Source organism: Ranitomeya variabilis, chromosome 7 (genome assembly GCF_051348905.1).
Source record: "Ranitomeya variabilis isolate aRanVar5 chromosome 7, aRanVar5.hap1, whole genome shotgun sequence".
Taxonomy (NCBI): Eukaryota; Metazoa; Chordata; class Amphibia; order Anura; family Dendrobatidae; genus Ranitomeya; species Ranitomeya variabilis.
Genome location: NC_135238.1, coordinates 50,912,029 through 50,927,684, shown reverse-complemented (window position 1 = coordinate 50,927,684; position 15,656 = coordinate 50,912,029). Strand labels below are relative to the sequence as shown.

Below are 15,656 nucleotides of genomic sequence, written 5' to 3'. Positions count from 1 at the left end.
AAGCAAACAAAATTTTAGAATGTTTAAAAAGAGAGATAAAATCCTGTGATCCCAGTGTATTATTACCCCTCTAGAAATCACTGGTGAGGCCACATGTAGAATATGAGATCCAGTTTTGGGATCCATATTTTAAAAAGGATATTCAGAAGTTAGAGTCAGTTCAAAGGCAACAGCTAGATTATTATATATGATGAGATGTTAGAAAAGTTGGGCTTGTTTAGCTTAAAAAAAGGCACCTCATAGGCGTCCTCATCTACATGAATAATTACATGTGTGGTGAATACAAAGGACTGGCACATGACTGATTTTTTCCAAGGACCATAATAAGGAGCAGGGGGCACTCATTACGTCTGGAGGAAAGATGATTCTGACAGCTAATTAAGAAAGGGCTCTTTTCAGTTCGAGCAGTCAGACTGTGGAATGCCGACCACAAGAGGTAGTAATGGCCGACACTATAGCAGCTTTTCAAAAAGAGCTGGATGATTTTCTCACAACAAATGGCATTGTGGGTTATACATAATCTAGTGAGAGAGATTATATAACTGGTGGAGAAAAGATGAACTTGATGGACCCAGGTCTTTTTTTCAGCTTGTATAGCTATGTATCTATGAAATTCATGCACTTACAGCCTTCACTGCTATCAATGAGGTTATTAATGGTTGTCTGAGGAATGTTCTGCCTCACTGAATGCACTTGGATAAATCATCAAGAGCCGCTGCTTTCAGCTTCCTTCAAAATTGCTGACCAATGACGTTCCAGATGTGCTGTATGGGTGACGAGTATGGAGACGCTGCAGGCCACGAGGAAGCATGTTTAGGCCACAGAGGCTGCTCACAGTGCAACATGATGCCTGGTGTGACTTGTGGGACACTTTGGACAAATGGCTGCCCCACTGGCAGGGCTGTAGAGTCGGTAAGCCAAACCTCTGACTCCACAGCACTGCCTAACTACTGACCATGAACATAAAGTGCAGCACAGATTCATATCAACTAAAAACTGAGATCCTTAAATCAGGAACAGAACAGACATTTATAGGACGTTTTATAACTTTCCCAAACTCTTATGAAAACATTTACAGCACATCCTACATTGTACTACTGTACCCAAATTATTATATGTTTTAGGAGTCGGTCCATTTTTTACCTACTCCAACTCCTACTCCACCAAAATGGACACCAACTCCATAACTCTGACTCTGACTAAACAGCCCAGAGTCCACTGGTTCCATGGCCAAATCTAAGTAATGCTGAGCTGTTAGCTTATGTGGCATGCAGAGTAGAGGGGGTCCGGTGACCATATATTATGCCACCCAACACCAAAATCCCAGCAGTAGGATCAGTGTGAAATTCCCTTGTGAACGACTTTTCATGGAATCCAAACCAATCTCCTGCAATCACTGCCAAGACAAAAGTGGGACTAGTTGCTGAAGAGGACAGACCTCCATTTCTCCTTTCCAGCTTACATCCTCCATCTGAAGACCACGTGAGCAACCAGGCCGGTATTTGAGACCCCTGTTGTAGGTGGACAGTGGTCACCTGTATACACAGTAAGCTGTGATATATGATGTTCTGACAATCTTCTATCATAGCCAGCGTTGATTTTGGGTTGTTTTTTTTTGTAGTTTGTGCTACAGTAGCTCTTCTGGGAAATCATACCAGATGGGCTCGCCTTTGCTCCCCATTCATATGATGCTTTGTGACTTTTTAAAGCAATTTACACCAGTAGTTTTGGTGAAATAGCTGTGATGATTTGACCCTATTATCTTTAGAAAGTGCTATAAAGAGTCCAGTTTTCCCATCGACTCATGTGCACAATACATTTAAAAGGGTATTCTTATCATACATTTCTGACATATTCACAGGCGTAAATGTATAGTAGATGCGAATCCCACCAATGGTACCTGCATGTATCTCAAGAACAGGCCCTGACTCTTGGCATGTGATGGACAGAATTTACTTTAATTTGTGTTGGAATTTTGATCACTTCTCCACTTAAAGCAGCGTGCAGTATGACCCTATTGCTGAGATAGATGTGGGTTCCATTGTTGGGATCTACCATACATTTATGGCATATCTTGTGGGTATTACATATATATTACTAGAGGGCTCTTCTGGTTTTGTACGTTTATGGGCTTCCTACACGTGACCACCTTGCACCTTGTTTTTCCGCTTCTTTCTCATACATCCATGCATGAGACTCTGCAGTGACTTGAACGCGCTCCTGACCCCTCATCCTAGTTTTGATTGATTGAGTGAACACAAAGGAGGCCGTTATAGAAGACACAATACGTTCCTGTCAGATTGAAATTACCTCAAATTATCTCCAGCTATAATGCGTATTGGCGGCTGCTTGAAAGCCACAAAGAATATCCCGAATAATAAAGGATATTCCAAATTAACATGATTCATCTCCCGAGACAGAAGATGTTTTGTGATAGGATCAGACTCTTCTTTGTCCTGGGTGGATTCACATTGTGGTCACCTTTCATTGGCATTCTATTAAATCGGTCTGTCATGGCACAGTCACAAGGCTCATACATAAAGCTAGGATACACTGTGATTGTGCAGGACAACCGCCATGTCATTTTTTTTTCCCATAAATCAATAAAACAACATGAATATAACAAAGTTTGTATTATATTTTATTGAAGAAATCTGCTTCTTCCTCCCTGTGGACATTCATTCTCAATTCATGGGTAAAATCTGCCTTCAGTGAATACAGATTTTCCCATTACTGAGATAGGAGATGGCAGTTGGATGCTTTTGGTTAGGCCATGTTCACACATTGAGTATTTGGTGAGTATTTTACCTCAGGAGTGGGTGATGAATACAGAAGTGGTGACGTGTTTCTATTATACTTTTACTCTGATTGTTCCTCTCCTGGTTTTGGCTTAAAAATACTGAGGTAAAAAATTGACCAAATACTGAACGTGTGAGCGTGGCCAAGTTGAATAATTTTAGACATTTGGGAAGCAATCGAAAAACTTACTGTAGTACCTTTTTTTTGTAGTCCAAGACCACCCATTCCTCTATCTCTTCTCCTGTGTGAAGACGAGGCAGCGTTACTTATCCAGTCGTACTGGAGAGGATACCAGGTAACTTCTCATCGACATGTATAAATCACTTATCTGCTCAAGTCATCCATTAATATCCTTGAGGCTATGTTCCCACATTCAGTATTTTACATTAGTATTTGTAAACCAAAGTCAGGAGAGGAACAATCAGGAAAAGTATAATAGAAACACGTCACCACTTCTGTATTTTTCACCCACTCCTGGTTTTGGCTTACAAATACTGATACAGGTCGGCTATGTTCACACGTTGCATTTTTGCTCCTTTTTTTCTGCAGGCAAAACATGCTCTCTTAGCAATAAAGAAGCTGCTCACAAAAAGCAGGTTTTGCTGCATTTTTTTTTTTTGCTGCGTTTTTATCATATACATTTCTCTCTAGTGCATGCTAATAGTTTAGGGCGCCCCAAAAAGCATGATGCAACTTCCTTAGGTTTTCGCACCAAAACCTGATACATGCACTTTTTGCTGCGTTCTTACACTTTCTCATTGCTTTCTATGGGTCAAAAAATGCTCCAAAAACGGAAAAAAATGCCGAAATAAATGACCTGCTGCAGTTGTCAAGAACGCAGCAGTTTGTGTGTGTTTTTGATAGTTTGTGTGTGCATAAGATTTCTGAAATCTCATAGCTTTTGCTGGTACTGTAAAACGCAGCTTAAAATTTGCATAAAAAAACAGCAAAAACGCAACGTGTGAACATAGACGTGGATTTTTTTTTTTGTGCCTGGAAAACCTTATACATCCAGTCCAATTGCTTAAATTGTCAATACATAATCAGCTTTACTTACCGCCACTTTGTTCAGCCTACCTGGTTGTCCTTTATGCATAGTAAGCTCTTCTACCCAAGTCCCATTATCCTGTATTCTCCTAGTGCAGCAGTATAGACCTAAATTGAATATCGATCCTCGTAATGATCCATAGGTTAATACACTGACCGCTGTGTTAGTTACTAGGAACTTTATTAAAATTTTGCAATTATATTGGTGCTGGTAAATATAATGAATATGTCTTGTAATCACATACAAGTGCTTCTCACAAAATTAGAATATCATCAAAAAGTTAATTTATTTCAGTTCTTCAATAAAAAAAAAAGTGAAACTCCTATATTATATAGAGTCATTACAATCAGAGTGATCTATTTCAAGTGTTTATTTCTGTTAATGAAAACCCAAAAGTCATTATCTCAGTAAATTAGAATACTTTATAACACCAGCTTGAAAAATGATTTTAAAATCCAAAATGTTGTCCTACTGAAATGTATGTTCAGTAAATGCACTTAATACTTGGTCGGGGCTCCTTTTGCATCAATTACTGCATCAATGTGGAGTGGCATGGAGACGATCAGCCTATGGGGCTGCTGAGGGGTTATGGAAGCCCAGGTTGCTTTGATAGCAGCCTTCAGCTCGTCTGCATTGTTTGGTCTGGTGTCTCTCATCTTCCTCTTGACAATACCCATAGATTCTCTCTGGAAGTTAAGGTCTCCCACACACTTTCCTGTCTCTATGTAACACACAGACAGAAGCAGCAGAGGCATGTGGGGCATTTATACAAATGTACAGAGCAGTGTAGCTGTGAATCTAGCTTCATGATGAGATAAATTGCTTGCTAGAAACTTCAACATGGTTCCTTTTCTCTCCCTGTGTCAGTGACTCTCCCTGCTCCTCTGTCCTCATCCTGAATCCCCTCTCCATAGGTTTTAATAGGCTCTGTAACCTGACAGCACACTTTGCTGACAGTCTGCTTTGCTTTGACCAAGCTGGATATCAGTTGTTTTTCAGATTGGTTAATGAGTTCAGGAAGAAGAGGAGAAAGGAAGGAGTCGCTTGTAAGTGGGGGAAAAAAGCACATTTCTCTGATATTATACAGTACTCAGTTTCTTATAATTGATTGTATTATTTATTTATGCAAATCTGATTGAAATCACTGTGACCATTTAAAGGGATTTATCCACTTTATAGTTACGTTTTTCTTGTTTTATGTGTCACACTAAGTGTATTCGTTACCCCTGCATACAAATAAATGCAACTGCACCCTGACTGCATGGCTAAGGTGTATGTGAACATTGAATTTAGGATTTTTAACTGCATTGCTGCCTTACAAACTGTGAATGAAACATTTTGGTACTTAGCTCACCGTCTGATCAAATTGTCAAGGGCTGTTTTTAATTAGTGTTGGATGCTACCTGCCCTTTATAGTTGTCATCCTAGGCTCAGGAGATGTAAATCTATTAGTGTAGGTTGCCACATGAAGAGGCTGCCTTGCCGCTGGCAGGTGGGCTCATGCAGTTTGATGAAAATGTGCGCTCTGTATAGTAATAATAGAGTTCAAAACTCACCTTACCTATGTTCACATGAACCGTTCTTCTTTACTCCTGTGCTTCATCGGAAGCGATGCACATGACATGTAATCCGTAGATGACGGTGATCTTCAGATTCATAGGAAGTGTATTGGTGGTTGATCGTCCGGCCTACAGTTATCTCCAAATACTATAGCACTCACTCAGCCGAACACTTGTGTTCTCTATTAGAAAGCTGCTGACTGACATGTCGGCTGGTGGCTTATCTCAGGGAGAACAATGCACTAGACAGTCCAAAATCAGAGGTGTCTGATCGACATCTCACCCAACCATCAGTCGGCCCGTGCCCCATACACATAAACCATCGATAACAGCGGGTTCAGCCAACATTAGTCTGTGTATGGGGGCTCAGTACACTGTGCAGTGGCCATTCTGGGGTACTGAAGGAGAGCTGCAGTACCTAAGCGCGACCACTATGCGGTGTACTGAGCAGTGCGGTCCCAACACTAGTCCCTTGTACTTCCCGCAACGTGGACCCTACTACCTGCTGATCCTAAGGAAAGGTCGTCAGTATGTAAGTCCTGGGGAACCCACCTAAAAAGAAATGCATAGCACATTATGAAATGCCACCATTAAGGTTTTTTGTAAAGCTACACATACCATGCGCACACCCTACAAATCTCCCAATAGAAATGATGGAATCATATCTTAGTGTGGCATCATGTCACTATTATGTTAGTCTGCACAATGCTTACAGTAAAAAAAAATCATAAAATGTCATTTTCCTCACGAGACCTCGGTTACTCAAGGAATGTTTCTGTATTGAGAGGCTGCATGTGACCATGTCCTCCCCTCGGCGTTCCTCTCCTATACTGGTGACTGCGATAAGAGATGGGCTTTATTTTGCAGGCATACTGTGTAGACATTTTCTCCAATTCCCCAGGTTTGACACTAATGCCCCCAGTAACATTAATTAGCTGTGACAATACCACTGCAGGACTCAGCATTGCTGCAAACTACACATTCAGTCATTGTCAAGTGCAGCGGGCCATGCTCCGTGTCCCCAGCAGAAAGCTGCTCCTATATCTTCTAGCAAGACATGTAAAAAACACAGTGCACTCTGCTTACGGCATTAACTCCTGCCTTCCTGGCACCTTAAGACATGGATTCTGCCTGACAGGTCATGTATTCTATTTAGCCTTTTCAAACTGATGCCCTGTCCTTAAAATAGGCCATCGATATTACATATGTGGGGGTCAGACTCTCAGCACCCTTCTGAGCACCCCATCAATCTGAAATTTGAAGGCCACTGTTGACATTTTAGCGTGGGTCGTACTTTCCTGCTTTCTTAACAGCACCTCCGCTCTTTTCAACACTGCACTCTATTTCCAGGAACGCAAGGGATCCCAACCCGTATGCATAAGGATAACCTACTATCTTGGGTATAACCCTTGAAAGTAAACTGAGCAATAGCTTTCACTGCCGATATGAAACGTGTAGAACAAGCAAGTGTGATGGAAGACGATGTACACAGAGCATAGAGACTGCAGCACTTGCACGAGTGCAAGGCCCTTCAAACAGATGATCGGTGGAAATGCCAAAAATTGGACCCCTTCATGCACCTAGGCGATGACTGGGCACATTGAAGAAGATGTCAGTCACCTGTGGCCGGGACTAGTCTGAGGGAATAGACCAGTTCTCGTTAATTAGCGTATCGTGACAAACCAGAAATGATTTACAACTCATAGCTCCCGAGTTTTGTCACAATCTTGATAAAACTTAGGGATTGGGTTCTGTATGATAATGGTGGTGGTTGGAGAGGCCTTTGGAAACCTTGGGTTCCCTTTAATAATAATTGAAGGTCACCAGCTGGCCATCACTGATCGAGAAGAAAATGGATTAGTCCTCCTTCTTGTCGAATTTGTTGTATCCAACCCCCAACTTCAGACATTGGATTTATTTGGCTCGTAGTCTCATAGTGTAAAAATATATACATGATCTGACTAATTGCTGTTTGTATTGTTTATAGCACCCCCTTCCGTGTAGAAGATTGTGGAAATATTCCGACCTTCCTCTTTGTAGCTATAAAAAAAAATTGTGTTCATGGTTTTGTTATTTTCACAGAAAATCCATTTCCAGAAAGTTAGTATTGCACTTGGATCTCTAGAGAGGAAAAGCATTTCATAACATGTGGAAGAAGCGGTCTATGTATAAACTATTACACCCTGAGCAGATGTGTGCAGCTTTTGGTTGTTTTTTTATTGTCAGGAGTAATGGGGTCTTTTTTGGAAACAAATTCTTAATGTCAGTACACAAATAACTCAGTTGTGACCCTAAAAGAGTCGGTAAGAGACTAGTCTATTAACTAGTAACACTATACGCCGATCAACCAAAACATTTCAAGCACCTGCTGAATGTAGGTCACCTAGTGCTTCCGAAACAGCTGTGACCATCAAGGCATGGACTCCACAAGACCTCTGAAGGTGTCCTGTAGTTTCTAACACAAAGGTGCAAGCAGATCCTTTAAAGAGTTACTCTCTGCTACTATCTTCAGGAGCACACCGCTCCCCAGCCTCCCAGCTTCCTACTTGCCGAAAGCGGTGGATTCTTCATGGTAGACAATCCGGACTGGCAATATGGCTGGTCCCGACTGTGAACTCTCCGATGCTGCTAGTAGAGGCAGCTTTGCCTCTGAAGAACATGGCCTTTGAGATGGCCGGTGGTCACCTTCAAAGTGTGAGCTTGCCTAGAAGACAGGCCACCGCTGATAAACTGCAAGGATGGCTGGTAACCGAGGCAAGGAACAGTAAACTATGCAGTTAAAAAAAGGCTCCATTCTCGAGAACGGAGAGGACTGTTAACAGGAAGTAAATTGCAAAGTTGCTTGTTTTTACAAGGACTTTCACATTTTCCCATTTCAGAAGTTGACATGAACCCCTTTACATCCTGTAAGTTGTAAGGCATGGCCTCTGCCATGGAGGGGTGTGCAAGGTCTAGGTAGATGGTACTTGTCAAAGTAGCACCCACATAAATTCCTGGTCTCAAGGTTTCCCAGCAAAGCATGGCACTGCCTCAGCTGACTTGCCTTCTTCCAATAGTGGTGTCACCCACTGATCTAGTCACATACCGATGCAGAAAACGAAATCCGGGCACAAGACCGGATGTGTAACTGCCAAGACAAGAGATAGTCTTAAAGGGTCGGGTTATTTTTCAAGCTCATTTATGTATTTTGTTTTTGGCTGGGCAATCCCTTTAATGTTGGGTAGCTGACAGCCGTTGCTAGTTTTGTGCTGTGGATAGCGTATTACGGCTGTTTCTTGTACCGAGCCCTGCAGCAATGTCAGCAGCACTGTTTCTAGACTACTTTTCGCTTAGGCCCCTTTCACACATCAGTTTTATTCCGTCAGTCACAATCCATTGGCTCAACGGATTTCAGAATGTGAAAAACTGATGCGACGGATTCGTTTTTTCGACGGATTCAACTAGTGGGGCTGGCTAATTGGATCCGAAAAAAGAGCATGCTCAGTTAAAAAAAAAACTGGATCCGGCGACCATAATCTTCCATTCTAGCAAACGACGGACGGAGACGGGTCCGTCGCTGTCCGTTTTTTCGACGGAGACAAAAAACTTTTTTTTGTCCGTCGTCTCCGGCCACCGGACAAACAATTTTCGATGGATCCGGCAAACGACGGATGAAATGTGAGGCCATCCATCGCTAATACAAGTCTATGAGAAAAAAACGGATCCGGCAGCATCAGTCGCCAGATCCGTTTTTTTCAAAATTCGACGGATTGCGACTGATGGCAAAAAACTGATGTGTGAAAGTCTGTGACGGGAGGCAGGGATTTTGTATATAATTAGCTTTATAAAACACTGGACTTCACCTTTAATGGATTTCCAATTGTAAATTTCATACATTTATTTTTTTTTATAGATTTTCAGTATATACTTGGATTGGGGGGGGGGTCATGATGAACAAAAAAAGGATTTAAATCTTATCTGAATTTAACCATATTCTTATTTTTCCAAAGTCTCAGCCAGTAGTATCTTTTTCTTTTTAGTCGTCTGCCGAATTCCAGACGTATCATCACTTTTCATCATTAATTACTTGTAAATTATTTAAAAGGGGCTCCGGAGTACATCCAAATGAGGGCAGAACGAGAAAAATGTATAATTAGCAACTAGAAGATGCAAATGTATTTCCTCTCAGGGAGAATACATGAGATTGTGCTTTGCTCGTTGCGTTGTTTGTCTAGCAGAGCATTGATAATGAAATATTGTCAGGTCACTGAGTAATTCATGACAGCCAGCATTATATAACAGGCCTGAATGTCTGATGTAGCTCCAGTCTGTCATTGCAATACTCCACACTCTTCAAATCTTATAAATTAACCAGGAAACATTCTGCCGCTTGTTACCATGAATATTGTCCTTGTTTAATACAGCATTACACCATCATACTCACACAGGTCATACCAGATCATGTACCGGGCACTCGTTATGAGCGGAGGTGTCCAAGAGTAAAAATAATCTGACACTACTACCGTATTTATGTTCACAAGTAGCTCTTTCAATGACAGATCCATTGATACCTTTAACTAGACAGTCTGTTTCTCCATTCCTGAGAAATCAGCATGTGAATGGATATGCAAATGAGGCTGAAGTGCTTTGGGCGCATGGAAGCACTTCCCAAGCCTATGTCACTCCAGCTCTATTCCCTGCCCATTGTCTCCGTATGATTCCAATCAAATAAGCTGTCAGTCAAGCAGACGTGGCGCTGGGTGGGGAATAGAGCCGGAGTGACAGAGCCTTGGGAACAGCTTCCATGCACCATGCCTCATTATGAATAACTAGTTAATCTGATTGTGGTCTGATCACTGGACCCCCCCTTGATACTATGAATAACTAGTTAATCCAGTTGAGGTCTGACCACTGAACATCCTCATTGATACTATGAATAACTAGTTAATCCGGTTGAGGTCTGACCACTGGACCTCCCATTGATACTATGAATAGCTAGTTAATCCAGTTGAGGTCTGACCACTGAACATCCTCATTGATAATATGAATAACTAGTTAATCTGGTTGTAGTCTAACCACTAGACCCCCAGTGACAAGTGAAGTGATTCATATTGATTAGCCTGTGAATCAATGAGATGAGATATATTAGGCAGCGAGCAAACGGTCAATTCTTGAACTTAGTGTTGCAAGCATGAAAAATGGGTAAGCGTAAGGTTCTGAGCCAAAGGGCCTGATGACTAGAAGACTGGGTCAGAGTATCTTTAAAATATCAGGTCTTTTAGGGTGTTTGTGTCATGCAGGGGGTAATGTCTATTAATAATCCAAGGATTATTGGACTATCAATAATGGTCCAAGGAGGACAACCGGTGTGTTGGTAGCAGAGGTGTGGGTGCTCAAAATTCTCTTATGCCAGTGGGCACTGAAGCGTAGCTGTTTAGGTCCAAACACATAGAAGAACTATTGTGGCACAAACTGCTGAAAAAGTTACCGACACTGACGAAAAGTATCACACTTGTCAGTGTGTCTATGCTGACCCTTGTGCGCGGATGAAAGCACCTACAATTGGCATTTAAACATCAAACGTTGACCATGGAGGTATAGAAGAAGGTGGATTGATCTGTTGAATCATGTGGATGGCCGTGTGCGTCACCTACCTGGTGGAGACTTGACCCAAAAATCCACTGTGGAAAGAAGACAAGTCGGAGGAGGCAGCATAAGGCTCTGGGCAATGTCCTGCTGGTGTTCCCTGGGTCCTGGCATTCATCTGGATGCGGATGACTTTGACATGTACCTCCTACCTTAAAACTGTAGAGAGCAGTACACCCTTCATAGCAGCGGTGGTCGGCAATAATTCTACAGGAACAGTTTGAGGAACATAAAGAGTTTGTGGTGATGACATGTCTCTAGATTCAGAAGACCTTTGTTTGATTGAGCATCTGTCGAATGTGATGGAAAAACCAGGCTGATCCCGAGAGGCTAGTCGGCAGACCGCAGATTACAGTGCGGGAGAAACTCTGTGCCGGACGGTTCTCCTTATATAAGTGTGAGCTCTTCTAAACGTTATGAATGATTGGTGTATATTTTTACAATTTTTGACATTATAGCCTATTTTTGTCCTGTTGTACAAGAGGGCAGATACTATGGTTATCAAGTTAGATACCTCATAGCCGTTACTTCCCGATCCACCTGCCAGATGGAGAAGTTGGTTGATTTTCTGCCTCTCCAAGCCCTGCACATACCCGTACATTAGTGCCCCACAGATGACGCTCAGTAATAGTGCCACCTTTCTCTGTGACTTCCATTGAATTGTACATACCCTGGCACTGATTGCCTTTCTCAAAGAGAGGAGTTTCTTTGTGATCATCGGAAACCATGAGTTCCATCAATTTCCTTTTGAAAAATGCAGATTATTTGTATATTGTACAATATATTCACAGTTTATTATTCGGTTCTGCTTCATGCCGTATTCTCAGTAGCTGTGATAGAGAAATCTTCTTTCTTGTTGATTTTCTTTGAACTGTCCTAGAACTTCTCAGGCGGCTGTATTAATACAAATGACATTCTGCAACTGCACAAACACTGCAATCGCCCGGGGACTGTTGTGCTTCTCGTCTGGTTGGCTGATCTTCTTTATGACGTGGGACGAAAATGCTGTAGAATAAAGAAAATATCCTATGTGCCGGCCATCATACCAGGAATAACACAGAAGCAGGAAATATTGTCAATCATTTTTTGTCTAATAAAATGACCCTTTCAATGATTTCATGCACTTTATCATCATACCGTAGCTCCTATTTTATTTTTTTTCTTCACTAGGTACGCTGTGATTCGGAAGTCCAAGAATTACGCCAGTGGCAAAAAGATCTCAGAGAGACTAAAGATATTAATAAAAAAGTTCAAGAATTCTGGGAAAAGCAGGAATCAAAAGGTACGTTCAGTTTCCAGAGATACTTTGACTTTGATTAATTATGGAGGTTGTCTGAGATCGGGCAAAATTGGGGCAATGATGTAAAATGACAAAATCAACATTAATTTACCTGTTCAATCCCCTGATGCTTCAGTGCCACCGCAGGGGGATGTCACTATCCACAACTCGTGGCCACCGTGCCATCGACCTCAGCAGCACTACTCAGCCCAGTGATTGTCTGCAGCCATCACATGTGGCCTCTGCAGCCCTTTTAGCAAAGACTGAGGGAGCAATGGAGAAGCAGAGCTGGGTTGGCCTGTGTTTCAGCAGGTAAGTAATGAGTATTTTGCTCCAATTTTGTCCAATCTTACACAACCAATTTGTATTGTGCCTTTTTGCCGTATCGAAATACTCTTATTTTATTGCCATTTTTTTTAAACTCAAAACTGGTTCCTTTGGGTAATATCAATAACAATTAGAAATGGGTGACTGTTAGAGCACTTGTACCGGCGGTGACTGACACTGTTACCCCACCTACTGCAATCTAAGGGGCAAGCCAAGAACTCGGAATACTTATTTTCTGGAATAATTTAGATCTAAACCTGTAATATAAACTAGATAATGGTCAGCTGATTTATTGGACACATTAATTTAAACATAAAGCCCTTAAAAGTAATCTGTCGGCACAAAATGACTGTTCAAACTAAGCACAAGTGCTTGGTGCACCCTTGGCATGGCTGAGCAGCTTCATGCACCTTCACACCTCCTTGTTTTGTATCCTTCTTCCAGGTTGTCCAGCTTTGGGGTAGAAGTTTGTAGTTAGTCTACGGCGCGTTGTGAGGATTCTCCGCTGCCGGCGCTGGGAGCAAGCGGTTATGTGATATGCACACTCCAAGCCACATTCTGACTAGACTTGTACTGAGCGAGGCTGTGCACATCTGGTCGGCACCCGAATGTATGCAAATCACATACTTGTAAACATGCGCCTGTCCGCTCCCAGAGCTGGCACCGGAAAATCCAAACAGCCAACACACTGCACACTGCGAGGATTCACAAGTCTGGAGTCACATAGAGAGACTGCAGACTTGTACCCTAAATCCAGACAACTACTTTAATTAACACCTCTGGCTATAGGGCTCCTCTATCAGCAGCATACTTCCCCTGGAAACAAAAGCATCTGCCATTTAAATTGCCTGATCCTTATGTCTCCTGCCCTCACCTGTCAGGGGTGGACAATCCCTTTAACTAAAGTTAACTCAATAGGTGCTAAATGCAATTACATTGCGTGTCCAGTTCAACATGAAACATTTGGTGAAAGGTCCTCTTAAGGTTGCGTTTGATGAATGAGTGTTTTGCTCGTTGGTCAGGTGTTGCCGGTCCGTAATCGTTCTACGATCATTGGCCATAAAAATAGACCAGTAATGTTTGTCATCTTAAAACACATCTAGAAGTTTAGTGCCACTTTACTGTCCCTCATCAATTGCCAGGTATTTTGCCATTTCATGCTGCATGTATTCCTAACTCTTGCCATCGATCAATAATTGGTGGTGGGTAGAATTGGTGTGAATCGATTGGTACATACCATTCTATCGGCCTCAGCACTGGTCTGTGGCCACTTCGCGGGAGCACTGCTCCGCCTCTTCCGTGACTCATCTTTTGATTAGCCAGCCTGGCATGATGTCGCACCAGGCCGGCTAATCAAAAGAAGAGCTGTGGCTGCTGGCAGGTAAGAGGGGGATACTCCTGCTCCCGTGCAGCAGCCGCAGACCACCGTCATGACCGATGAAATGGAACGTACAAATAAATTAGTTGTGGGATCTATTCCCATTGTTATTTACTTTCCAGCTTGGAGAGGTAATCGGTTTGCTTGGCACTAAATCCCATCTGCATGCAGACGACAACCCATCCATCTGTTTACTCCGGCCCTTATCTCTGTACTCAGGATTTTTGCGCCCGTCTCGTAGGATTTTCTGCCTGAATGGCAGGGACTTGCCATATGATCACATCTAATGCCGCTAATCAAAAGTCCTGGATTATGTTCACGTGTTCTGTCCATCTTCACTGTCTCTGCAGATCTTGCCACTTTATCTGTATTATTTCTATAATCCGTCCATTACTGCAGATCACAAATTTAGGTGGTCCTTAGACAACATGTGATCATGATTGCACCTCAGACAGAAGCTTTCTGGTTCTGCCTGTTACCGTCACTGCAGAATCTCAGGACCCCTGATTCATACTCCTACTGGTCTCTATAGATCTCTTTATATTTGACCAGTCACATTCACTTGTTTTGTCATGTAACACCTTTCCTCCTATGCGTTTACTGCTAAAACTCTGAAAAATTGTAAAATGATGTTCAGAAGTATAGCTATGTTTTAAGAGTAAACCCACGTGGGACAAAGAAACAAGACAAGAAAAAAAAAAAGTTTTATTTTTTGTGACATCCGAGTATGACCTGTATTCAGGATGAAATTAGAAAGCAATTACAGATATCATCTCTCTTGCTCTGTCCCATATTACACAGACAACGCATTGATTTTAATGACCACAGTGTAATGCTTAGTTTGCCCTGTGGTGGCGCTGCAGGGAAATTAAACCCCTACTTCCAGGTTTCCTACTGATCTCGGATTATTGCTCTGTGATCAGTTTATTTTTAATGGAGACATATCAAATTGTAGTACACCTTGTTGTAATTGGTCGGACCTCACTGTGCTAATATTCACAGCAATTAAGGCTATCTGCGGCCATTTAATAGCCTGGTTAGACACGTCCATGTGCACAGAACAACCTTTGATGCCATCTTTCTATGCACATGGAATAGCATTGTCCTCGACAGCACACCACCTGTTTACATAGGGCAATGAGCTGCCGAGAACAATGGATGTTTAAGCAAGCTTAATCGTCGCTTCCCCAATGATCAAACGTTTGGGTGATTAGTGTTTTTTAGGATCACTCTTTCTTAATTAGCGGCAAGTATAATTGCACCCTTAGGCCGTGTTCGTATGATGAGTTCCCAATGTGTTTTTGGCCGTAATGCCCCCAAAATGCTGGAAACATTATTCTTTTAACACATCATGTAAAATCGCCATTATAGGTTTGAGATCTCCCAGTAATCTTTCCTAAAAGGCCAAATAACCATCCATATCAATGTGCAGATAAATACACACCGATCAAGCCTCGTAGGATGTCAGCATTGGTGTTAATGGTGGTTTTGACCTACTGACAAAGTTGAGCAAGGTCATGTAGGAAATGTTGACTATGGACTTGTAACTAAAAAAAAAAGACAAAGTAAATAATCTTCCATCACACAAACAGCTTCTATAAAACCTTTATTATGAATATCACAGAATCACCCTTACATTGT

At 42.1% G+C, this 15,656-nt stretch overlaps 1 protein-coding gene across 4 annotated transcripts in view; it reads left to right on the top strand.

Moving 5' to 3' along the window:
• The window catches only part of IQCK (IQ motif containing K), a 58,864-nt gene that overhangs the window by 25,497 nt on the left and 17,711 nt on the right, over positions 1-15,656 (top strand). For 3 of the 4 annotated variants that reach the window (XM_077275061.1, XM_077275062.1, XM_077275063.1), the window contains exons 7-8: positions 3,010-3,094; positions 12,202-12,313. In XM_077275061.1, the coding sequence (XP_077131176.1) occupies positions 3,010-3,094; positions 12,202-12,313 (197 nt within the window). Of the gene's footprint in view, positions 1-3,009; positions 3,095-12,201; positions 12,314-12,446; positions 12,623-15,656 lie in introns of all 4 variants that reach the window. The other variant, XR_013218155.1, reaches the window with a different exon arrangement.